The following is a 24,832-nucleotide window of genomic DNA, read 5'->3' on the forward strand; positions in this document are numbered from 1 at the left end:
GTGATTGGAAGTGATTTAAATCCCTAAAAATCAAAGGCTTTCCTTTCTTCTCCTGGAGGGAGTCACAGCAGTAACTCACAGCTCCATGCTGCTCTACACGCCAACAACTTACTTAATGACAGAAAATGAAAGCAATTATGTAAAAACCCCTAACAACCCAGTCCCTCAAAGACAATATACCTGTCAAGTCCCCTACACTGAACTGCATTCATTGGTTACTGTCAACTTTTCAGCTGCAGCAAAGAGCTGAGGAATAAAAGCTCAGCCCAGGCCGGGGTAATGCTTTGAGTTTGTCTCAGTTTGGAGTCCTGATTCCAGGAGAGTTTAGTTCTTCAGTGCTCTAGCTGAGACCCCATCTGGAACTCTGTGTCCAGTTCTGGAGCCCCTAGTACAGGAAGGATCTGGAGGTGCTTGAAGGTGTCCAGAGAAGGGCCATGAGGAGCTGCTCTACTATGGAGACAGAATGAGGGAGTTGGGGCTGTTCAGTCTGGAGAAGGCTCCAAGGAGACCTAATTGTGGCCTGCCAAAATCTGAAGGGGGCTCCAAGAAAGCTGGGGAGGGACTTTTGGGGGTGTCAGGGAGTGATAGGGCTGGGGGGAATGGAGCAAAACTAGAAATGGGTAGATTGAGATTGGGTGTTAGGAAGAAGTTGTTCCCCACGAGGGTGGTGAGAGACTGGCACAGGTTGCCCAGGGAGGTGGTGGAAGGCTCATCCCTGGAGGTTTTTGAGGCCAGGCTGGATGTGGCTGTGAGCAACCTGCTGTAGTGTGAGGTGTCCCTGGCCATGGCAGGGGGGGTTGGGACTAGATGATCCTTGAGGTCCCTTCCAACCCTAACATTTCATAACTTGGTAGATCTCAAGCAGTATGCAGCATTGGAGGCACTAAATACTGCAAATCAATTCAACCTGCAGTTAGTAAATGCAGTTGTAACCCATCTCCAGCTGGTAGTCTGGAGTGGATAAAAGCCAAATGCAAGCATTCACAAGTACCTATTTTTTTCACAGGAACAAAGAAGTATCAAATTTTACATAGAGGCAGCTCAGGGGAGGTGCAAGGGAGTGAACTCAAATCAAGCCATAAAGAGGGTGGGGAGGGCAGCCTTCATCCCAAGTAAAACAAACCCAGCAACCAGCTTTCAAGTCATCAAGAGCCCACCCATACCTCCCAAGAGCAGTAACTGCTCTGCTGGAGCACTACAAATCTCTGACAGACCTCATCAGAACAGAATGTCTTCTTTAAAAAGCAAGCACCTGCCCTGACCTTACACCAGACAAGTCCAAAGGCGCTCAAGCAGAGGTAAGCTTGGGCCTAGCCTTGCCAGAGTTGTCGCCTGGGGAAGGGGAGAGCACATCAATCATTCTCAAGGTTTATTTTGCACTCATACCCAAAAGAAAACACAGAGCCTTTTTTCATTCCATTTGGTGTGCTCTTAAGTCCTAGACCTGTATTTTAAAGCATATTGCTGGCTACAGGTATCCTGATTGAATTCCAGTTTATATGGTTCACTTGTTTCTATGCAAAACCTAACCTGTAGCACACACCAGGAGAGCTGAGTTATTCTGTCACTTGCAACTGCCACCCAGGGAAGCATTCATCTTGGTCACAACTCCTAGCCTTGTGCTTGCTCTTAGAACAAGTCAAGAATTATTAAAGATGTACATGTGGCCACTTGAAGTATCCCCTAGAAGGAACATGTGCTGGAAGGTGTCCAGAGAAGGGCCATGAGGATGAGCAGAGGGCTGGAGCTGCTCTGCTATGGAGACAGACTGAGAGAGTTGGGGTTGTTCAGTCTGGAGAAGAGAAGGCTCCCAGGAGATCTTATTGTGGCTTTCCAGGATCTGCAGGAGGCTCCAAGAAAGCTGGGGAGGGACTTTTTAGGGTGTCAGGGAGTGATAGGACTGGGGGGATGGGGAAAAAAAAAAGTTGGAGTGGGTAGATTGAGATTGGATGTTAGGATGAAGTTGTTCCCCATGAGGGTGGTGAGAGACTGGCACAGGTTACCGAGGGAGGTGGTGGAAGCCTCATGCCTGGAGGTTTTGAAGGCCAAGCTGGATGTGGCTGTGAGCAACCTGCTGTAGTGTGAGGTGTCCCTGCCCATGGCAGGGGGGTTGGAACTGGCTGATCCTTGAGGTCCCTTCCAACCCTGACAATTCTATGGTTCTGTGAATTCTCCCTTAAGGAACATGACCTTGCTAGCATACTTTGCTCAGAAGACAGGAGTGCCTCATCAGTGAATGGTAACTCCAACTGGTAGTACAGAGGTATGCTTCTCCAAAAGCTGGTGCAGTGATTCACAAGACACTCAGAGGGATTTTACTAAAACAAAAGGCAAGATAGCTTGGGGCAGTGTGGCTGGAAAGCTGCTGGCAGAAAGGGACCTGGGGGTGCTAATGGACAAGCAGCTGAAGAGGAGCCAGCAGTGTGCCCAGGTGGCCAAGAAAGCCAAAGGCATCCTGGCTGGGATCAGCAATGCTGTGTCCAGCAGGAGCAGGGAGGGGATTGTGCCCTGGGACTCAGGTCTGGTGAGGCCACACCTGGAGTATTGTGTCCAGTTTTGGGCACCTCAGTCCAAGAGAGATGTGGAGGTGCTGGAGCCAGGGCAGAGGAGGGCAAGGAAGCTGTGAAGGGCCTGGGAATAAATCTGATGGAGAGAGACTGAAGGAGCTGGGGATGGTTAGTGTGAAACAGGAGGCTGAGGGGAGACCTCATGGCTGTCTACAGTTACCTGAAAGGAGATTGTGGAGAGGCTGCTGCTGGTCTCCTCTCACAGGTCATTAGAGACAGACCAAGAGGGAACAGCCCAAGCTGCAGCAGGGCAGGTTCAGACTGGACATTAGGAAAAAATTATTCCCAGCAAGAATGGTCTGGGACCAGAATGTGCTGCCCAGGGAGGTGGTGGAGTCCCCAAGCCTGGATGTGCTTAAAGGTGGTTTGGATGTGGTGCTTGGGGCTGTGGTTTAGGCATGACCCTTGTAGAGTAGGGTTCTGGGTTGGGTTTGTTGACCCTGAGGGTCTTTTCCAACCTGAACGCTTCTGTGATTCTGACAGCAGCTATCCTCTCGTGGCATGGCTTCTGAAACTGGACAGAAACACCACTGTGTGAAATCACACCCCGAGTCAAGACAAACACTGCATCTAAGAGTCAATATTTATTTGATTAATAACTTACAAAATTTAACAGATTTAATTTATGTCAGGAGAGCTAATTTATTAAACATTGTACATATCTGGTTTTGTTCACCATGTAACACATCAAGATCTTGACAGTATTAAAATAATACTTGGCACAGTTATAAATAAAGAATATACCCCCAAAAACAAAAAACAAACTAAAAAGAAATATTAATTCCATAGCTTAAAATGTAGTGATGCTATTTTACACATTAATTGGTGAAAAAAAACCAAGAACAACCCAAACATCATAATTTGGTGGACATCAAAGAATACAGAAACCTGCAAAAAACCAGCACATGTTTAGGGCCAAGACAAAATTCCCATGTACTCTACCTATTGCAGATGAAGTTGGTCTGTACCTGCTGTAGGTCTGGCTCATCTTGGATAAGTTTCAGAAGCAATGCAGGTTTGGTTCCACAAGTGAATTCTAAGTCTGATAACTTGACAGAAGAATGCTGCATAGTTGGCTCCCCCCCCTGCTTGAGCTGATGGTTTCACATCCAACAATTCAGTGTCACTCCAGCCAAGTCACGTTTTGCACTGGAAACTTCGTACATCCCACATCTGCGTACGTGACTCAATATTCACAACTGCCTGCCGCTGCTCAGGCTCTGCAGGTGTCAATAAAGCTGTCCCCAGAGAGCAATGAACCAGCAAATAGTGCAGAACTGCTGACATGCCAGCAAAGGCCACCTCCTCTCTTTGCACACACCTCTGATCTGGGCTGCAGGACACAATTGGTTCATGGCAGCTAATGCCTAGTGGGCAACTAAACCCCAAACTTGTATCACACACTGAACTGCTCTCCTGGTGCTAGGTGGCTAGTTCATAAAGTGGACTGAAGACTCTTCAAGTCAACCGGCTCCCAGCAGAGATGTGGGAAAAAAAGAAACACTAAAACAAAAAGGGGGGGGTTGGGAATTCCACAGACCAGGGACTGGTGATTAAAATCAACACCACTGTGAAGCCTTCATGCTTCCCCCTTATTTGAGTAAAAAAAGAACAACAAAGAAAAGGTGAATGACCAACATCAGCTGTTTTCACTGAAACAGAACACTTCTGTGTTAGGATCACAAGTTTTGTCTGACAAAAATAGCAGAAGCTTCTTGCCACCCCTCCACTCCAACCTCTCCCCTCACAACTGTGTCCAAGGTGATGTTGGATTTTCTTTCCAGTAGTAGAACATTCAAGTACTCTAACGCTGCACCCCTGTAAATCCTGATCTCTGGTACTTGTAAAACTCAAGTGTGTGTCTTGAGATCAATGAACAGCTACAGAAAAAAAAGGTTTACTTGCAAATACTGAACATCAACTATTTACAGTTTCACTGCTCCTCTTACTAAGGCAAGGGCTGGGAATACCACTAGATTGCTTCATGACCTGTAATCTGCATATTACAGAGAACTCTAATTTTGCCAAGCATCAAACATGCAGTGACTTTGCAGGGCGTAATGCCTATTAACAGCAATACTGAACATCACTAAAAGCTCATTAGGTATCTTCCTACACTGGGGTTTGTGGGCTTGGGGTTGGTTTTTTTTTTTTGGGGGGGGGGGGTGTTGGGGTTTTTTTTGGTTGAATAAAATGAAAATGAGCAGCTTTCAGTACACTAAACACACACTCACAGAGAGAAAAATCTAGTTGATAAATTATTTATATACAGATACACATTCTTTTTACACTGGTCTCGGACATCTGCTTTCAGGTCCCTCCCCAAACTCCCCCTCCTCACAGATTTCTCGAACCACTGGGGTTGCTACAGCACTTAGAAGAGAACTAACCTGAATCTCTCTGTAAACAATAGTTAAGGAAGCAGTGAACAACTCGCTAGGAGTTTAGGCGAACACCGTAACGAAAATAAAACCCAAACCCAAAGCAAACAAACAAAAGAAATCAGTGCATCACATTCAAGAAAAGCCCCTTTGGAATGCAATTTCAGGTCCTTCCTTACCTTCCAAACAGATCTGCAGCATGAGAACTTAAACCAAGAAATGAAGGGTGATTTCCACGTGCCAATGCCCCATCCGCTTCAGAAGGCTGCGGTACCTTCTCTGTTGGGGGGGTGCACTGTCATGTGCATTTTTATTCCTGTTTACCTTTGGCTTCCAAACAAAACAAGCACTTCAGACTGATTTAGGTTCTTCTGAAGTTGCATTCAACTTCAAAGTATATTGCCTTACCATAACTGAGCTGTTTTTGCTGTCACATTGGTGGTTTCCCCCCCTCCCCGTGCAATTTGTCTTCCAAGAGGTCCCCAATTACACTGCACTGAGAAGGACCAAAACTAATGTTGAAACATTGACAATTCCAAGTTGCTTATGCAATTACTTCAAAGATAAGCAATTTGTCTCCATTTGTTTTTCTTCCTCCCCCTCCCCCCTGAACATTATATACTGTGATCTACTTGTACAGGTGTTTCATGCATTTAAAGCAGGGCTTTAACGCTGGCAGAAGAGCTTTCCTTATCTGCACAGCTGGTTTTTATTCAGGCTGTGCAAGCCCTGGGACGAGGTTCTCACAAGGATGTGGTCGTGCTGGTGGCAAAAACAATCACCAAAAAGAAAAGAAAATACATGTGGGCCATGCTTTGTTGTGTGTTGTTTCTTCTTTCTTGTCATCTGGCGTGCCCTCCTGCTCTCACTTCCCGCCTGACAGGGGATTCCCGCCACATGACGCTTCTAACGGCGCTGAAAGGACATGTTTCAATGGATATAATGCTACAGAAAACCTGTACTGACAAAAAACCCCAATATCACATTCCAGGAACTCTTAACACAGCAATTGGTGAGCTCTGCATCATGAAGTTTAGTTTTTATAGTCTAGACGCCTGTTTCAGTGGAATTATTCATACCGAGAAATCGGTTTCCCTGTCCAGCACAACGTGGCTACTTTAGGTCAATGCTTCAGCAATCTCATGCTCCACTGTGAAAGACCTTAAAGGAAAAACCAAACCAAACCAACCAACCGAAAAAAAAACCAAACAAAACCAACAACAAATACTGTGAATATGCTGTCACGAATAATTCTCATGTTAAGAACTGTTAAAATCCCTTTTTGTGTTGATCTTCCTCCTCTTCCTTATCAGGTGTGGCAGTTTATTCTGTCCCATTTTTACTTCTGTTAATAAAATTCTGACGAAGAGAAGGTGCCTTCTGATTCATCACCGGCCCTACACACAGCATGCTACTCTTCAAGGGATGCGGAGGAGAGAGCACATTTTCCAGGCACCACTCACATGGGATATGCTCAGAGGATGAAGGTGGTGCTACACCAGCTGGTAGCCTGATCCTGAAGTCTGGTCGTATTCTATTGTGTACTGCCTCGTCCAGTCCACGATAACAGGCCGGAACAGACCACAGCATCTGAATTCAAAGAAGTCTATAACGTTCCGTATGCACCCGTGGCTGCAAACAGAATAAACACACGTCAGGAGCAGCACCACACTCACCTGGCAACCTGCAGCCTTCTGGGGCTACCTACAGATTTGACTCACAGGATTAACCAAGTTGGAAGAGACCTCCGAGATCATCAAGTCCAACCGATCACCCAACCCTGCCTAATCAACCAGACTATGGCACCAAATGCCTCATCCAGTCTCTTCCTAAACACCTCCAGGGACACTGACCCCACCACCTCCCTGAGCAGCACATTCCAAAGGGCAATCTCTCTGTCTGGGAAGAACTTCTTTCTAAGATCAAGCCTAAACTTTGCCCTGCACAGCTTGAGACTGTGTCTTCTTGCTGGTTTCCTAGGAGAAGAGACCAAGAACTTTCTCCTCACCTTGAGCCTAATCTTCCCCTGGTGCAGCTTGAGACTGTGTCCTCTTGTTCTGGTGCTGGCTGCTTAAGAGAAGAGACCAACTCCCTCCTGGCTACAACCATCCTTCAGGTAGTTGTAGACAGCAAGAAGGTCTCCCCTGAGCCTCCTCTTCTCCAGGCTAAGCAACCCCAGCTCCCTCAGCCTCTCCTCACAGGGCTTGTGCTCAAAACCCTTCACTAGCTTTGTTGCCCTTCTCTGGAGACCTTTGAACAACTCAACACCTTTCTTGAATTGAAATTGAGGGGCCCAGAACTGGACACAGAGTCTTCACTCTTTGAGTTCTTAACTACAGAAAACTCTTTCTCTAACATTGGTGCAGGAAAGAGTGAGAAAGGCACGGCTCATCTGTGTGAGTACACAGTGCAGAAAATGGTCAAGGGAGGCAAGTAGAGGTTTTCATAGTTGCTGTCTATGATGTGATCAGTGCACTGTAGGCTGCACTCATTAATGCTTAGCAACATCTAAGGGGCAAGTGTCAGGAGGTGGAGCCAGACTCTTTTCAGGAGGTTCCACATAAAGAGAAGGAAAACATTCTTCACTTGGAGGCTGGAAGAGCACTGCAACAGGATGCCCAGAGGAATCTCCATCGCTGGAAGCATTTCCCATCTGCCTGGCTGTGTGATTTACTCTAGGTGATCCTGCTCTAGCAGGGGAGCTGGACTAGATGATCTTCAGAGGTCCCTTCCAACCCCTACCATTCTGCAATTCTGTTAAACCAATTCAGGTCAGAAGAATTCTCTCAGTGCCTGCTGATGAGCATGTCCTGATACAAGCAGCAGTCACCAGACTGGTGAATGTTTGACCAGTCAACACAAGACACTGCCTTTCTTCTACTGCCTACCAGAACTGTACAGACAGATGTACCAAAGTGTTGGCAGTGTACCACCATGTAGCAAAGCACAGTAATTCACATCCCTTTCAAGAGGAAAGCTGCTTTATATGGATGGAGACAAGGGAAATCAGCACAAAGTGAATGCTGTCCTAGAAAAGCTTCCATCTGGGTAAGTCTCTCCTTTGTCATGCCTCCTGTCTCACCAGTGGCAGGTCTGATTCAGTCCTTAGACAACACAAAACTAAGAAAGCATTATCAGAATTAAATGAACTCTCCCAGTGCTTTCTGCTGCTGAATCAATTAGCTGTCAAATATTTAACACCTCTACATCAACCTTTCAGCACAGTGGGTGGGGTTTTTTTGGAACTTAACTACACATGTGCTGAACAGATCACAGCATTTTGGAACAGAAGTTTGTGTCATGTGCAAGGGCAGGTCGACACAACAAGGAGATGACAGCTACTTGGTATCAATGATTCATCTGACAGGTGATGCCAAGTCAGTTATTTCAGACATCTGAGGTTGTTTTCAGGAGTCATTTTCAATAACAGCCAGCTGTTTCAGTTTAAATTGTTTTCTGAATGTGAGATTAATCTGGGGATAAACACAGTAGTTTTTTTTGCTCCCCTGTGCAGTACCTTGTGCCCTTCAGGCAAACTAATGATATGGTTTTGTTACAATTCTACATCTGTAGGAAGCCTGCAGCCATACAGAGCTGCTCACGTGCTCCTCACTACAAATTTTGTACGGTGAGATAATTAAAAAGGATCACATCTCCCTCTTCTAGCACAAAAATCAAATTGCAGCAATAACTCCTATCTCCTGCTCCCCTGGGTACCACCTGAAAAAGCAGCAGCTCCCACAGGAGACACAGCATACAAGGCAGAACAAGACATGCTTCTGTCCTTTTGCTGCTGCTTCTGCAATGTGCCCCCAACTCACCAGCCTCATGCTGCTTCATTTATTTCCTGCTTGGGCTCCACAAATTGCTCCTTGCCCCCATGTGAGCACCCCAATGCTATTTCATCCCTGGGTCTCTCTTCTCCAGTTTGCATCCTCATCACTACAGGAACCAGAATCCCTTTACATCCTGATACCAATGTCTCACCCACATAACACTTCAGTTCCTGAGGCATTCTGCTCCCTTCCCCACAAACAGCTTTGCCCATGCTCTTTCTCCTGAGGAGGAAAGAAGTGCTGAGTCTTTTCTCACAGTAAAGAGAGCATGTGAGCTACTGCACAGAGCAAATTCAATAGCACATTAAATATGTGTCTGGTGCAGAAGTGAAGACTCAGGTCCACACCGAGCACACCTGATTTATAAAGAGGATATTTATTTCCCCATAAGTTTGACCATATGACCATTACTGGACAGTAGTCTTTTCTCTTGATTATGTATCCATGTCTAGAGTCACTGCAAAACATTTACTACTTCCTTAAACTAGATAGAATGTGTTAGTGTAAAAATAGCTGACAGATTCAGCATTCCAAGTAGTGGAAACACGGTAGAAGTATTTAGCTATGCTCTGTTCCAACAAGCTGCACAAACCAGCAACATGTTTACACTTTAAAACTTACTTGAATGGGCTTTCAATAGATGTGGTTGTAACTTTAAAGTGCTTGTATCTTCTTGCATTCATCCTTTCATTCGTCGTGATCCCCAAGCAAGATATCTGAGGGCAGGAAGAAGAGCGAGCAACTTCATTCATGTGAAAACATGGCAACGAGCCCTGCATGAGTGTGATGGTTTGAGGCTGATGCTTTAGCCTAGTGTCTTAGTTATAAACAAGAGCAGAGACTTTCTGGACATCTTTGAGTAATGGGTAAATAAATTACCACTGGATACAGAAGAATAACAACTGCTTTATCTACACCATTCCACTGGCTCGCTGACTGGGATACAGTTTGCTGCACAAACTATCCTGTGCTCATTTTTCACTTCTGCTCTGCATTGCTCTCTTATCTCTTCCCTGACCTTCTGCTGGCACAATATTGTGTCAGTGAGGTAAAGGGGAGGAGGCTGCCAACGGTTCCCCTGGACCCTCCAGGGTCACGATTCTGTATGAGGGAATCCTTGCATTTGTGTTTTTCTGAGTGGTAAAGATATGCAAATGCATTTTGTACATAACCATTGCATTTTGCACTGCTAGATCTGAGTTTACCTTCTGTAAATATAGCTTTCATTTTGCTTCCAAGTTCTGAGTTGGTTTTTGTTCGGGTTGGTTTTTTTTCGGGGGAATTTACTCTGGGAGTAGATTCCATTTAGCTGGAGGGGAATTTCAACTCACCACCATGTGCCAGACTGAAAAAGCAGGAAGAAATTTACTGGGTTTATAGTCCTCCTTTGGAAAAGTGAATCTTTGTTTGGGGAAATTATTAGGTCCCAGCATAAAGCACCATACAACAGCCGTGCCAGACCGTGCAAAAGGTTTACCTTTGAAAGCCTTCATAAGTAAATAACAATCACTGAATAAACTGTGACTCCTTGGTTCCTAACAAAGAGATGCCTTTCCTGTATTGTCAGTTGAAGTGTACTGCAAACAATAGGATCAGGAGTTACTTCACACAGCATTTGAATGGCTTTGTTCTCCTCCTGAGATTCTGGTTATAGCTCCAGTAATATGCTTCCCCATTATAAATCTGTGGCAGTATTCTAACTCTCCTGTCCACAAGACAAAAAGATGTCCAAAAATGAAGGTGGTTGGCTGCTGCTGCTTATTTTTTTCCCTTTTTACAGAATCATTTGGCTCAAAGGCTATGGTTTCCTGTAACACCTTTCTAACTACATTAGCCTAAAAGAGTCCCTTACGTAGAACTGGAGCGTACTGCAAGCTGATGTAATTGGAAACACAAACGTTAAGAGCTCCCTTAGCAGCCTTATACTACAGGAAGATAAAATATTTTAATTCCTAGTGAAATACAAGAAGTCAGCTCTGCTGCATGTTACACAAGCAAGAACATTCAGAGAGTTAAATTTGGACTGTCTTGCCTCAATTGGATGCAACATCTGGAGCCTTTTCTTCGCCTTCATGAACCCCAGTGAAGTTTCAGGGCTGTGTAAATAAATGGGCTTGCAAGAGCCTCATGAACCCCAGTGAAGTTTCAGGGCTGTGTAAATAAATGGGCTTGCAAGAGCCAAGTAGCAAGTAAAGCTGTAAAATAGTTTTTCTAAGATAGTAGGTAGTGTGTTGACAACAACCCTGGCTAGTTAGTATCATAGTACAGTATCATAGTATCAGTCAGGGATGGAAGGGACCACAAGATGATCTATTTCCAACCCCCCTGCCATGGGCAGGAACACGCCACACTAGATCAGGCTGGCCAGAGGCTCATCCAGCCTGGGCTTAAACACCTCCAGGGACAGAGCCTCAACCACCTCCCTGGACAACCCATTCCAGGGCTTCACCACTCTCATGCTGAAGAACTTCCTCCCCACCTCCAGCTTCATTCCATTCCCCCTAGTCCTATCACTACCTCATATCTTGAGAAGTTTCTCCCCAGCCTTCTTGTAGGCCCCCTTCAGATACTGCAAGGCCACAATTAGGTCACCTGGGAGCCTTCTCTTCTCCAGACTGAACAGCCCCAACTCCTTCAGCCTGTCCTTATAAGAGAGGTGCTCCAGACCTCTGCTCATCCTCGTGGCCCTTCTCTGGACACCTTCCAGCACCTCCAGATCCCGCTTGTAATAGGGGCTCCAGAACTGGACGCAGTAGTCCAGGTGGGGTCTCAATGAGGACAAATAGTTCAATAAGGACAAATCCAAACTTAAAAACAGAGAGGGGGGAAAAAAGAAAACCCACCCCAACCTCCAAAAAAAACCAAAGCCCAGGAAGAGCAGGAGCTGTGCAGCTGCTAATCAAAAGTTGACTCTTAAGAGAATGTTTTTGTTCATTTCATAATTATGGCAAACTCCACAGAGGTTTTTCAGGAACAAACCTAAGTTTTCTATGCATAAACCCCTTAGAGGAGGTCTAGTAACAGGACCATGTGCTTTCCATTTTCCCAGAATTATTACAGAAGTCAAATGCTAAAAACATTTTGCTTGACTACATCCCATAGTATTTTGTATCATTAGTCAGAGTTCAAAGATTCACCTGTATGGTAGTTGTATTAACAGGAATCCTCAATGAGGAATGCAGTGGATTATGATATAAATATGATGGAAGGCTCTCTGGAAAGTTACATGCTTGTTCTGCTGGAAGCCTGGGGGGTTGGACTGCTTTGAAAGCCACCTGAAACACACCCAGTTACCTCTGCTTGGAGTCTGTCTTGGGCAGGAAAGACCTTTCAAGGACTGACACACAAGATTTTTAAATTGGTATATGTTGTAACTGAGGAATATTATAGAGAAAGGAGGATGAAACTTCAATTTTACTGCAAAAAGTTTTACCTAAGCCTTAGGGCATTATTTTTATTTCCAGGATGCCTTCAAGATGAAATCAGGAAGTCTCACAGCTCATTAACGACAAGTAATACCGAAAGACTTTCAAGTCCTATTTAGAGGCTCTCAGTATGACTTGTCTTACCTTCAAAAGAATACAGGAACAGTAGGTACAGTAATGTCACACTGAAGTAGTGCAACAGATGATTGCATCTCCTTTTAAGTTATCACCCTCTTTCTGCTAATGGCATGCTACATGATAATCCCATGCTAGACCCACAGATCTTATCCCCCATTAGTCCTGACTGCCATTCTCTCATCTGTTTTGCCATTTTCTCATTCAGAAGATGGAGAACAGGAGTCAGGCATTCTAATCTCTTGCAGAAAAAAAAAGGGCAGAAGTGAGAGAGAAGTGAATGATGCTTAATATCCAGAGACCACAGCTGCCTGTCTCCTCCAACGTGGCTGCAAGACCGAACTCTTACTCTTGTATGATGAACATCAAAGCCTAAATGGCAGAACCATTTGCTGTTCTTATGTCACTCCCAGTATTACAAATGAAGTGCTCTTCCATACCTGATACATCTGACACATGAGTAATACAGCCACCCACATGAAGTGAAAAACGCTGTTTAGAAACATCCAAAACATCCAGGGAGAACAGGTAGCAATCTGTGTAATATAGGTCCAAAAGCCATCCTTTGCGTAACTCGTCTCACAGTGGAACCCCCAGTCTAGAGAAAGGAAACAAGTGTCAGAAATCATACAGAAGATTTAAGGGATGTTTGCAACCTAATGCCCATTAATGCCCTAATGCCTTTAGTAAATTAAATGGGGAAATGACAAGTTTTACTTGCTCTCTCTTCTCCCAACTCCAGAAACGCATGACACACGCACATATTCGGCTGTGATGCAGAAAGAATCTAGGACAAGAACAACATCACCTTCTAACTTAAAATACCCAATATAGCTAATAATTAGTATGCAGTTCAGTTCCAGGAGAAAAAAAAAACAACAAAAAAGGGGCAGAAATCTGCAAAAATCCATAGCAAGGAGATAAACAAAGTAGTCACAAGCAATTAAAAACAACCAGAAGCAGCCAAACCCACTTATTTACTCACAAGAGATACATCCATAAATCATCCAGCAGATCATAAAGAGCAGGAAGAACAGGTATCCCATGAAATAGCGGTGGTTCCCTGCTCCTAAAGTTGCACAACAACAGACACCAAATTACTACACTTTCAGAAAGTTAATTACTTGCTTGGAAGTTCTGCTTCTTCTTGTACACAGAAACATTACCCTCCAATATTCGGCCACCACAACTGCAGGACAGGGCAATTAGCTGGTTTGTCTATTTTTGCTTCTCAGACAACAAAGCAATGTTTTACTTGGGTCAATTTCTGTCCCATTACAGCTGCAATTCACACAAATGCATTCCATCTGTGATCTTTTTGATGAGCTAGTAAGAGTACTGATAAACAACGTTTAGAACAGTGTTGGTGGCAGGTGTTGAACAGCCAGGAATTGCACATCAATAAATCATTGGGTTTTAAAAATGCCATTAAAACAATTGCCAGACTGCAGAGTTTTATTTCTTAAAAGAAGCAGCATATGAATATACAACCTTCCCTGGTAATAAGCTAACTCACTACTTCATTAAGCAGGTTTAAACCTAATTAATGATACTATGAACCTGTAAAACAAATACAAGTGCCTGAGCAGAGGAGGTCTAACAACCTACCCACAGTTATGAATGGGATAAAACTCATTCTGCTTAAGCCAGTTACTGAAGGACTGATCTATTTTTAACACTAATAGAGCTAAAAATGTCTGTGATGTGAGCACATCATAATTCTGAAGTGCTCAGCCTTCCTTTTGTTTGTAAAACATGTCCCATGTTGCAACCTTCCAACAGCTCGAGGCTGCAAATTAAACCCGCAGAGATGATAATGGGCTACAAAAGACTTGGCTGTCATTATCTACCAGCACAGCATTTACTTCTTCATTATGTCATATGTTTGGTGTGCTAAAACAAGAGCATCCTCTGGAGGCAGAAAATAATCAAGTGCTTTCAGCAAGCGAGCTGAAAGACCACATAAATAAGAGATAAGGAAAAATACACACACAAGGCAAGCTAGACTAAACACAAGGCATTTCCTTGAAAATCAAACAAACTCCTTCAGACATAAAATATGTGGTGACACTGCCTTCAATCATCTAAGCACATGTGAGAAACACTGGGAAAGTCCCCAAGGTATCACTTTCATTTACATTCTAAATGTCTGAACTGTTAAGTTGCATAAAAGACATTAAAAAACAAACAAACCAAGAGAAGTTCAACTGTGACCTAGAGGTCCATCTGAGAGGCATCTGGTAGGATGCTTCTTTCAGCATCTTCAGAGATGCTAAACCAAATTCTGCTTAAGGGGAAACCTGTCTGCACGTGGTGCAAACGTGAATGTGGCCTTTACAACTCTGAATGAGACAGGCCCAGGCTCAGGTCACAGTTAAAATCACAGATTTTGGAAAAACAAAGTGGAGGCAGAGCTTGTTTTCTGTGTCTTAACAAAGTCTGGGCAAACCACAGCACTACTCTGTACAGTTTCACCCTGGACTGGCAGGAAGAGTCAGCTATCCTAATTTCTTTTATATAGTTGTGCTTGTATTGTACATAAGCATACATAAGAGAACTGATTTTTCTATTAATGGAGCCCTATCACGTGATGGAGAAGATTTTTTATTGAGGGGAAACAGTGATCACTGCTTTAAATCATAAAATAACTTCTCAGATACACCAGACCTGCCTTCTGAGTCACTGCTGTAAGAACAATTCAGTATGTTCTCAGTGTAATCCTTGCCACATAATGGTTCAAAATTTGCCTCTAACTCCTTTCAGGCTATTACTTGGAAACTGAATTTCTGCTGCAAGTCTGAAGTCTGTGTTTGAAAAGTAACTACAAGTTTAAGAAAATCTGTGAAGTGTTCATTTTCAAACAACCAGTTGTAAAAAACCTTAAGGCCACTTGGACCCTCTGCTAAAAACCAGAGAATCACTTTTAGACATAGTAACATTAAATAAAATCTTGCAGGTATGATGAAAATATTTGTCCCCATGGCCAATTTCTTTGTTTTTTTCAAACAGTCTATACTTTCTGTCAACCTCTTCAGATTGGTTAAAATACTCTCTCTCAATCTCGACATGCCAGGTTTGATCCCCAAAGGACTGATTTTAGAGTGTCTGTACACACTCTTAAAATATTTCCCAGCCCTATCTTTAGCAAAATTCTTATCCTTCTAACACATCCAAATTCCACCTTTCCAGAGAGGCATGACTCATGTTTCCCTTTTTAGCAAGAAAAGGGAAACACGTGGTTTGCCAAAAATGCTGCTTGAAGAAGGGATTCTGCTCGGAAGCCCTCTGCTCCCAGCAGCCAGCCAAGAGCCAGAGAAGCCATATAAGGTCATTCAGACCATCAGTTCCTCCATTTCGGGGCTGTGACTTCCAGTGTGACTTCTAATATATTTTTCTTCAGCAAACTTTCAGGCTCCTAACGTTTATTTCCTTTTACCTCCAGTTATCCCAGTCTCTACAAGAGCACTAACTGGCAGATTCTGCTTTTTCATCACCACTGCTTTTGAGAAACCATTTTCTTCACCTCACCCAATGTCACTGCTCAGATAATCTCACTACACACAGACTAACATCCTTCATAGTATCATAGTATCAGTCAGGGTTGGAAGGGACCACAAGGATCATCTAGTTCCAACCCCTCTGCCATGGCCAGGGACACCCCACACTACAGTAGGCTGGCCACAGCCTCATGCAGCCTGGGCTTAAACACCTCCAGGGACAGGGCCTCAACCACCTCCCTGGACAACCCATTCCAGGGCTTCACCACTCTCATGCTGAAGAACTTCCTCCTCACCTCCAGCCTGAATCTCCCCACCGCCAGCTTCATTCCATTCCCCCTAGTCCTATCACTACCTGAGATCTTGAGAAATCCCTCCCCAGCCTTCTTGTAGGCCCCCTTCAGATACTGCAAGGCCACAATTAGGTCACCTGGGAGCCTTCTCTTCTCCAGACTGAACAGCCCCAACTCCTTCAGTCTGTCCTCATAGGAGACGTGCTCCAGCCCTCTGATTTTCCTCATGGCCCTTCTCTGGACACCTTCCAGCACCTCCAGATCCCTCCTGTAATAGGGGCTCCAGAACTGGACTTCCTCATCTGTTTTTTATGCTTTTCCAGTTACTGATTAAAATATGGAATCTTGCTCTCCCAATGGCAAGCACTCCCTCAGCACTCTTGCAAAACAGTCACTAAACAGCCTCCAAGGCCTAGGTCCATGCCCTCCTGCCTGTTTTCATTAAAAATGTCTTAGCTCTTAGTTGTAAAGCATCTCATACATACACCAAAAGTAGCCCAGGTAGTAATAACAGCAGGAAATACAGAACAGAAGGTTATGAAGTAAGTCCATCTTACTGAGACTTCACTAATGCTCCATTGCATTGACTATTTTATTCTGAAGACCGAACTACTGTGGGCTATCCCTTTATATATATACTTGGAAGGACTACAATGAAACATTCATTGGCTGCCAGCTGTCAACGATTCCAGGTCCTAATTATTCCCCAGGATTAAAGTTCCCTCTGCTTGTGTCCTAAAAAAATAAACAAGTGAAGCAAGCTGTACTGATTTCCTAGCTGTGAAGTCTTCAGTGCTCCCTGCATAGTAAAGGCTTTCAAGTAAGTTTCACAGAAAGTATGACAGGGAATAACAGCATTTAGAGACTTTATTCCTGCTCTGTATCTGTTCCTTTCATCATCACTGGGGAGAATAAATGACTACCTAGGGCATCCTTAAGAGGAGAATAACTCAGTAAGAAGTCATTCTGTGTCTAACTGCTATAATCATAACATTTTTAATACATATACTTTCACATTCAATTACTGAAAATTATTAGCAAACACTAATTTATCTTAGGTAATGGGTATTAGTCAGTTGTTGAATCTGCACATGCCTTTAGTGCAGACACTAAAAAGCAGCTAAGTTTGCCTCCTCTAATTACTAGCATTTACAGTAATAAAAAATATATCCATGGGAAACCAAATTAGACACAGGATGATTTTGAGGATGGGCACAAAATTGAAAATACAGAAGTGAATTATGCAGAGAACTGTGTGTAGACAAAAAAATGTAAGCTCCACACTGAAAATGCTTTTCCTTCTAGCAAAAGTCCTCAAGGCTTTTTCTCAGACGTTGGCAGAAGCCAAGTCCCTTTCACAGTGAACAGAGATCAGACAAAACCCTGCACAACATCCAGAGTGGCTTTCCCCTCCTTTATCTGTCAAGGCAACATTGTATTTTAGCAAACTACTCACCTACACAGTTACCCACCCACGGACAGTGGTGATCAAACTTCGCTATACATCGATTGCACACACCACAGTGCTTGGACCTCACTGGCTTTCGTATCTGCAATGGGGATAAACACTTGTTCAGAGAAGAGAAACATCCAGGCATACCCCAAATACAAAAAAAACCACCCTAAATATGAATGAAAACTTTGCTAATTTTTAAAGCAATTCTAGCTGTGAAGCTTAACCTCTGCACTGTTTAACACAAGCATCTACACTGACGCTAGTCTGGATATCGAAAGGGTCTTTTTTTCCATGCACAGTTCTCCTATCCAATGGACAGACTGGGCAGAGAGGAACCTAATGAGGTTCAACATGGACATGTGCAGAGTCCTGCACCTGGGAAGGAAGAATAAACTGCAGCAGGACAGGCTGGGAGGGGATCTGCTAGAGAGCAGCCCTCTGGAGAAGCACCTGGGAGTGCTGGGGATAACAATTCTGCATGGGACAGCAATGTGCCCTGGTGGCCAATGGGGACCTGCGGTGCATTCAGAGGAGTGTGTCCAGCAGATCCAGAAAGGTTCTCCTCCCCCTCTACTTTGCCCTAGTGAGACCTCATCTGGAATACTGCATCCAGTTCTGAGCTCCCCAGTTCAGGAGGGACAGGGATCTGCTGGAAAGTGTCCAAGAGAGGGCTATGAGGATGCTGAAGGGACTGCAGCACTGCCTGGTGAGGAGAGGCTGAGAGCCCTGAGACTATTTAGTCTGGAGAGGAGAAGATTGAGAAGGATTTAATAAACGTCTATAAGTACCTGAGGGAGGGGACAGGCTCTGCTCACTTGCACCCTGTGATAGGACAAGGGGCAATGGAGACAAACTACAGCACCTCAACATAAGGAGGAACTTCTTTACTGTGAGGGTCACAGAGCCCTGGAACAGGCTGCCCAGAGAGGTTGTGGAGTCTCCTTATCTGGAGAATTTCAAGCCCCATCTGGATGCATTCCTGTGTGACCAGCACTAGATTCTATGGTCCTGCTCTGGCAGGGGGTTGGATTCAATGATCCCTGGAGCTCCCCTTCCAACCCCTAACATCCTGGGATCTCCAGCTCCTGAGCTTTGCATAGCAACCAGTTTCATTTAAGCTTTTTAACAATGAAAGCAACAGAATTAGTTTGACTTCCATGATTCTGTCACTATCATTCATAACTGAGCTCTAACACAACTCTTCCAGCTTGTTTTCTAAAAACAGGAATATGACTCAGGGAGAGAGACTGAGTGGGACTTAAAATGCTAAATTACTCCTGATTTATTTTTAGAAGTTTTTTTTAAAAGAAATATAAAACAGCAATAAAAGAAGAGTTGGTATTAAAGTGTACAGAGACCTACATGGATACTCAGATATAATTCTTAAAGGTGTCACATTTCCATGTGACTTTCCAGAGGAGCATTATTCATGTTCTGTGCAGGTCAGTGTGTACCACTGGTAACCCTGATCATTTTATATTTGCCAGCTCATTGGCTAAACCAGAAGCACATTCCATTTACTGTGCTTGCTCTTTTTCCTTAAGCAGTGATTTGCTTTTAAATTTTCTGTGGTGAAACCAATTATTAACTAGTCCAAGAAAAGTATTTGCTGGCAGTTTGGCAAGCTTTACAGAAATTAAGATTCTTTGGTTTTTTTTCAGAATACAGAATATAGGATTAACCAGGTTGGAAAAGAACTTTGAGACCATCAAGTCGAACCTATCACCCAACACCATCTAATCAATTAAACCATGGCTCCAAATGCTTCTTCCAGGCTTTTCTTGAAGATCTCCAGTGATGGTGACTCTACCATCTCCCTGGGCAGCACATTCCAATGGCCAATCTCTCTTGCTGGGAAGAATTTCTTCCTCACCTCCAGCCCAAACCTCCCCTGGCACAGCTTGAGACTGTGTCCTCTTGTTCTGGTGCTGCTTGCCTGCAAAAAGAGACCAACCTCTTCCTGGCTACAACCTCCCTTCAGGTAGTTGTAGAGAGCAAGGTGGTCTCCCCTGAGCCTCCTCTTCTCCCTCAGTCTCTCCTCACAGGGCTGTGCTCCAGACCCCTCCCCAGCTTCGTTGCCCTTCTCTGGACACATTCCAGCAACTCAACAGTTGCCTGTTTTCCTCCCAGTTGCTGCCAAATTAAAAAACAAATTTACTCTTTTTGAGGGGGTGAGGAAGGAAATAAAATCTTTCTAGAAGCACCACATAATATTTTAAGCTACAGGGGTGTGGAATGACACTTGTTGTAACAGTGGAGGTCAAAGAGTTATAACAGACACTTGTTAAAACAGTGTGGCCAGCAGGAGCAGGGAGGTCATTCTCCCCCTGTACATTGCACTGGTTAGGCCGCACCTTGAGTCCTGTGTCCAGTTCTGGGCCCCTCAGTTTAGGAAGGATGTTGACTTGCTGGAAGGTGTCCAGAGAAGGGCAACAAAGTTGGTGAGGGGTTTGGAGCACAAGCCCTATAAGGAGTGGCTGAGGGAGCTGGGGTTGCTTAGCCTGGAGACGAGAAGGCTCAGGGGTGACCTTAGTGCTCTCTATAACTCCCTGAAGGGAGGTTGTAGACAGGCAGAGGTTGATCTCTTCTCCCACGCAACCAGCACTAGAACAAGAGGACACAGTCTCAGGCTGTGCCAGGGGAGGTTTAGGCTGGAGATTAAGAAGACATTCTACACAGAGAGAGTGATTGTCCACTGGAATGGGCTGCCTGGGGAGGTGGTGGAGTCACCATCACTGGAGGTGTTCAGGAGGAGACTTGATAGGGTGCTTGGCGCCATGGTTTAGTTGATTAGGTGGGTTGGATTAGTCGATAGGTTGGACGTGATGATCTCGAAGGTCTCTTCCAACCTGGTCTGGTCTGGTCTATTCTATTCTATTCTATTCTATTCTATTCTATTCTATTCTATTCTATTTCCACAGCATGTTAGGTGTATGACTACTCAGCCACCTTGGTAGGCACACCGGACAGCTGGATTTCAATCCTGGCCACTTATTTCCACAAGAAGTATTTTTTTTCTTTTCTTTTTATTGTTGCAGAGTTTTTGCATACAGATATATTATTATATTAAATTCTTATGTTACCCATTTATATGCATGGATGTGGTGGGGTTTTTTTTCACATAACTACCTTATTTATGATTTAGTTCTTGTTCAATAGTATTTATTGAACACCACTCACATTAAAGAGTGTAAGTAAATCCTGCCCTTGAAGTTGCATTATTAAGGTATAAACATGTGCTCAGTCTAGGAACATCTAATTTTGGCCTAACATTAAGGAGGGGAAAAAGAGAAAAAAACAAACAAACAACAACAACAAATCCACAAAACACCAACTAAACAAAAACAAAGAGTGATGCAATTGATGGACAAAAAAATACCCTACCAAGCAGGTACTGCAGAATATACTGAGGTCCAGACTTCCTGTCTCTGCAAGTTCTACTATTGTCTGCAGAAAAAGACAAAAGAAAGCCAAATTAGAATCCAATATATAAACAAATGATGACAACCAGTGTAATTGCTGCTTTTCAGTAAATGGCTGTGGACTCTAGTCATTTCAGGTACTTTCTACACACAGGAACTACTTAAATTCATCTGAAATGGATTTAACATCTACTTCATTAATCCAATATGCACATTTGAGCCTAAATTAATTCTAGTTTCTATTTACTCCTAGTGGAGAACAGAAGTATAGGAAAAATCAAGCTCACATTAATTTTGATACACCCACACAGTGATTAGCATCAGTTTGATTAACCTGTTGTTAAATCTGTTAAAGTTACTGCAGCCAAATTTCTAAGCAGGAACACAAATAGCTAGCAGGATCTGCCAGTCTAAAACGCAGCCTTTTTTTTCCCATAGGTATACCATCACAACCTTCACATCTATATTCACCTCTTTCCTCACATGCTAAAACTTCAAGAAAGAACAGAAATAATGCAAACCAAACCTCCTCTTACAGATAATGCTCCACTTCAGTGTGAAGTGATACACAGAAGCAGCTGCCACTTAAAGCACGCCTATATCCTCACACTAAATGATAACTTCACTCCTTCAGTACTGCATTGTTGGAATAGAAGGAACCTATTATGCCATCAAATAGTTCCCATAACTTAAATAGTTTAAAATTCAGCAGCTGCCATCATGCCAGGTGAAACTTCAATGACATTTGCAACATATGGAAAATATCCTGAAAACCTTTTTTTTGCCAGAAGAGCCTTCCCTGGACCAGAAGGAATTCACTTTAGCAAAAACAGCCTAATGGCAAATAGAGGAATCTATTGCTCCCTTTCAAACCACATATAGCATATGCACCAGAGTAGCTTCTAACTGCAGAAGCAAAAACTAAAAAATAGTCTTCAGAACTATTTTCTCATCATAGAAGCATGAACCTAATTTCCTTAATGACATGATGACCACTAAAGTGGATATCTTGACTGAAGCCACTGAACTTTTCCTCCAAAATACTGCACTCATAACTGCCTAGGAAAAAAATGATGGAAACTTTTCTTCAAAGAAATCACTAAAAGCTACAGTCAACAGTTTGGGGGTCAATCAGCCTTGAGGATTTCCCTGCTGATCTCAGGTAAGTGAGGAGCAATCTTCAGGTTTCTAGCACTTCTCAACTCTGAGTTTTGTTGTTTTCCCTCCTTGCTTGTTGTAATTCTATTTGATATCGACCTTTGTCTGCACCACTGGAATCCTTCAGATCCCCTAACCAACCACTGCCACACATAAGGCTTTCCACAGCCCTCTTGCAGCTTGTTAACCTCAGTATCGAACAGCCCCTCTGCACTGCAACACTGCCCAACACAGGACTCGAGACTCAAGGGCCTGCCTCACAGATTGGTAAATAAATTCCCTCACTTTTGTAAATAAACCAGATGAACCCAACAACTACCAACAACCACCATGATTTCAACACTGTGGCTTTTGACACTTGAACAATTTAATTCATTTAATTTTGGACAATGTCATAAATAGGCCCCCTGTCTTCAGAGGAACTATGCTACAGACTAATGAAAGGATGCACAAAGGATGCTCAGCACCATGGAAACTCAGTTCAGTATTGTCCACAAGCAAGATCCCAAAGCTCAACAGAACAGAACCAAACAAGAACAGATAAGCACCTCTAACATAACTCTTCTTAGAGATGATAGATTTGAGACTCACATTGAAGCCATATTTTTATGGTTTGTAAACACTGACTCTATTTTCTGTGCTTCTGAACTATAAACATTTTAGTCTGAAAACTTGGAATTGTTTAATTATCATTAATTTACTTATTTTAAGAGTCACTTGGGTTATTTTGTAACACAGGAGAAAGGAAATGGCACATAAGCAGAATAAACATCTGAAATGGTTGCTTGCTACACATTTCCAAACATACTTAGCTTGGTCATCTGGAATGAAAAGAACTTTTTGGGTTGCTTATTCCAAAGCCTAATTCAACAGGAAGCATTTGGAGACAAAGCAATAAAGCATAAGGAAGGAGTACACTGCACAAAGGGAAGACATGCAGCCTACAATGGTTTCTGCCCCTGATAATAGATCACTTCACAATCTGATTAGCTGCAATGGAAACCAACCAAAACATTCTTAGCCATGCACATCTGACTGAAGAAGCTGCATTTTACAACTCCCATCCAGATCAGCAAGGCTTTGGTAACCACACTTAAGTGCCTAAGCAAGAAGATCCAATGAACTCCAAATTTCTGCAATTAGCTGAATCCACACCAAAGTGCAGTTGTTGAATCTCCTACTTAAGTAATTCAGTCCAGCTGAAAAGAATTTACTCTGGGCCTTACAGTGACAAATTTGCAGTAACAGAAAGGGAATTTGCAATAGTAAGCCTGCACATTGACTACCTACAAACTCAGTAATCATCTATCACAGAAAGCAAAAATCACTTAAGCTGATCTAGTTGAAGATGCTCCTGCTTATAGCAGAGGGGGTTGGACTAGGTGACCTTCGGAGGTCCCTTCTGACCCAGACCATTCTATCATTTCCTCACAATCGCCTTTTAAAGGCTTTTATATGTTTATCCCTACATAAGGCTGTAATTCCAAGTGTGCTATGTCAATCCAAACAGGTGTATTCACAAATGAGCATGAAATAGGAGCACAAAACTGGGTTTTGGCAGGATGGAAGCCTCTAGGAAACTTGCCCAAAAACCAACCAAAATGTTTCTGTTGCTTGTATGACATTCAAATATGCAATACTGAGTTTGGCTGCTGAGGATAATGTGCTTAAAAAAAGAAACAACATTAGAATGCTAAGAGCAGTGCTGGGCTTAGAAACAGATTGTTAACTCTTCCATATTTCCACTAATATTTAAATAAAATTTAAAAAAACCCCAAAACAAACCAACATTCCAACCCAGAGTGTCTATTTTCATATTTTTAGACACAAAGTTACAGAAAACTAGTGGTGCTCTAAAGTCTGAGCATTACAAACCACGGACCCTTAAACTATGGTGTTTAAGACCAGGCTGGATGAGGCTGTGGCCAGCCTGATCTAGTGTGGGGTGTCCCTGCCCATGGAGGGGGGTTGGAACTAGATGATCCTTGTGGTCCCTTCCAACCCTGACTGATGCTATGATACTGATACTATGATACTATGACCCCACAATGGACCATTTGTTTCAGTCAGTCAAAGCTATGAAACTTCTCATTTCCATTTTCACACAATGTGAGTTGTGATTTTGTTCCTCAGAATGCCCTAACTTTGGACCAGTGATTTGAACATATATTCCAAAGAATAAAAGAAACAAACCCAATACCCTGGATGGAAAACTGTTCAACATTGTAGGGCCTTTTGCTATACAATGGTTTGTTAAAAACCTCATGCAGCGAACAGCAAATCACTCTGACCAAAACTGGTGGCAGGCTGCTGAAGATCAAGCTTCACATTATCCCACGGCTTTACCTTTTTCTTTTGTTCTTCTGTGGCTTTGATGATCCCCGGATCAGACTTCCAGGATTTTCCAAAATTGTAGAAAAGTGCAATGCTATTAGCAAGGAATGGAAGATGTATAAAGAAAAAATTGAGATGTGTTTGAAGTCAAGGAATCTAACATTTGAACCCAAATTTGCTCTTGAAAACACTCATTGATGATTCTGACAGAAAATCTAAGCAAATTTCATTTTTATCCATGTCTTTGAGTCACTCTCTCCTGATTTTTACACAATTCAGCGCCGCTGTAAGAACTAGCTAGGCAGTCAGGATTGGCTGTTGGTGGAGA

General features: G+C 43.3%; 1 protein-coding gene across 1 annotated transcript in view; it reads right to left on the reverse strand.

The window, feature by feature from the left end:
* Nucleotides 1–3,138: 3,138 nt before the first annotated feature.
* Nucleotides 3,139–24,832, reverse strand: part of ZDHHC17 (zinc finger DHHC-type palmitoyltransferase 17) — a 101,741-nt gene continuing 80,047 nt past the window's right edge. Inside the window, exons 11-17 of the mRNA XM_068162423.1 lie at nucleotides 24,517–24,639; nucleotides 20,975–21,037; nucleotides 17,591–17,684; nucleotides 13,330–13,413; nucleotides 12,785–12,942; nucleotides 9,406–9,500; nucleotides 3,139–6,580 (exon numbers count right to left, since the gene is read on the reverse strand). Coding sequence (XP_068018524.1) covers nucleotides 6,442–6,580; nucleotides 9,406–9,500; nucleotides 12,785–12,942; nucleotides 13,330–13,413; nucleotides 17,591–17,684; nucleotides 20,975–21,037; nucleotides 24,517–24,639 — 756 coding nt within the window. The 3' untranslated portion in view covers nucleotides 3,139–6,441. The remainder of the gene's footprint in view (nucleotides 6,581–9,405; nucleotides 9,501–12,784; nucleotides 12,943–13,329; nucleotides 13,414–17,590; nucleotides 17,685–20,974; nucleotides 21,038–24,516; nucleotides 24,640–24,832) is intronic.

This window comes from Melanerpes formicivorus, unplaced genomic scaffold (genome assembly GCF_026170545.1).
Source record: "Melanerpes formicivorus ecotype bairdi unplaced genomic scaffold, bMelFor1.0.p_v2 SCAF_64, whole genome shotgun sequence".
NCBI lineage: Eukaryota > Metazoa > Chordata > Aves > Piciformes > Picidae > Melanerpes > Melanerpes formicivorus.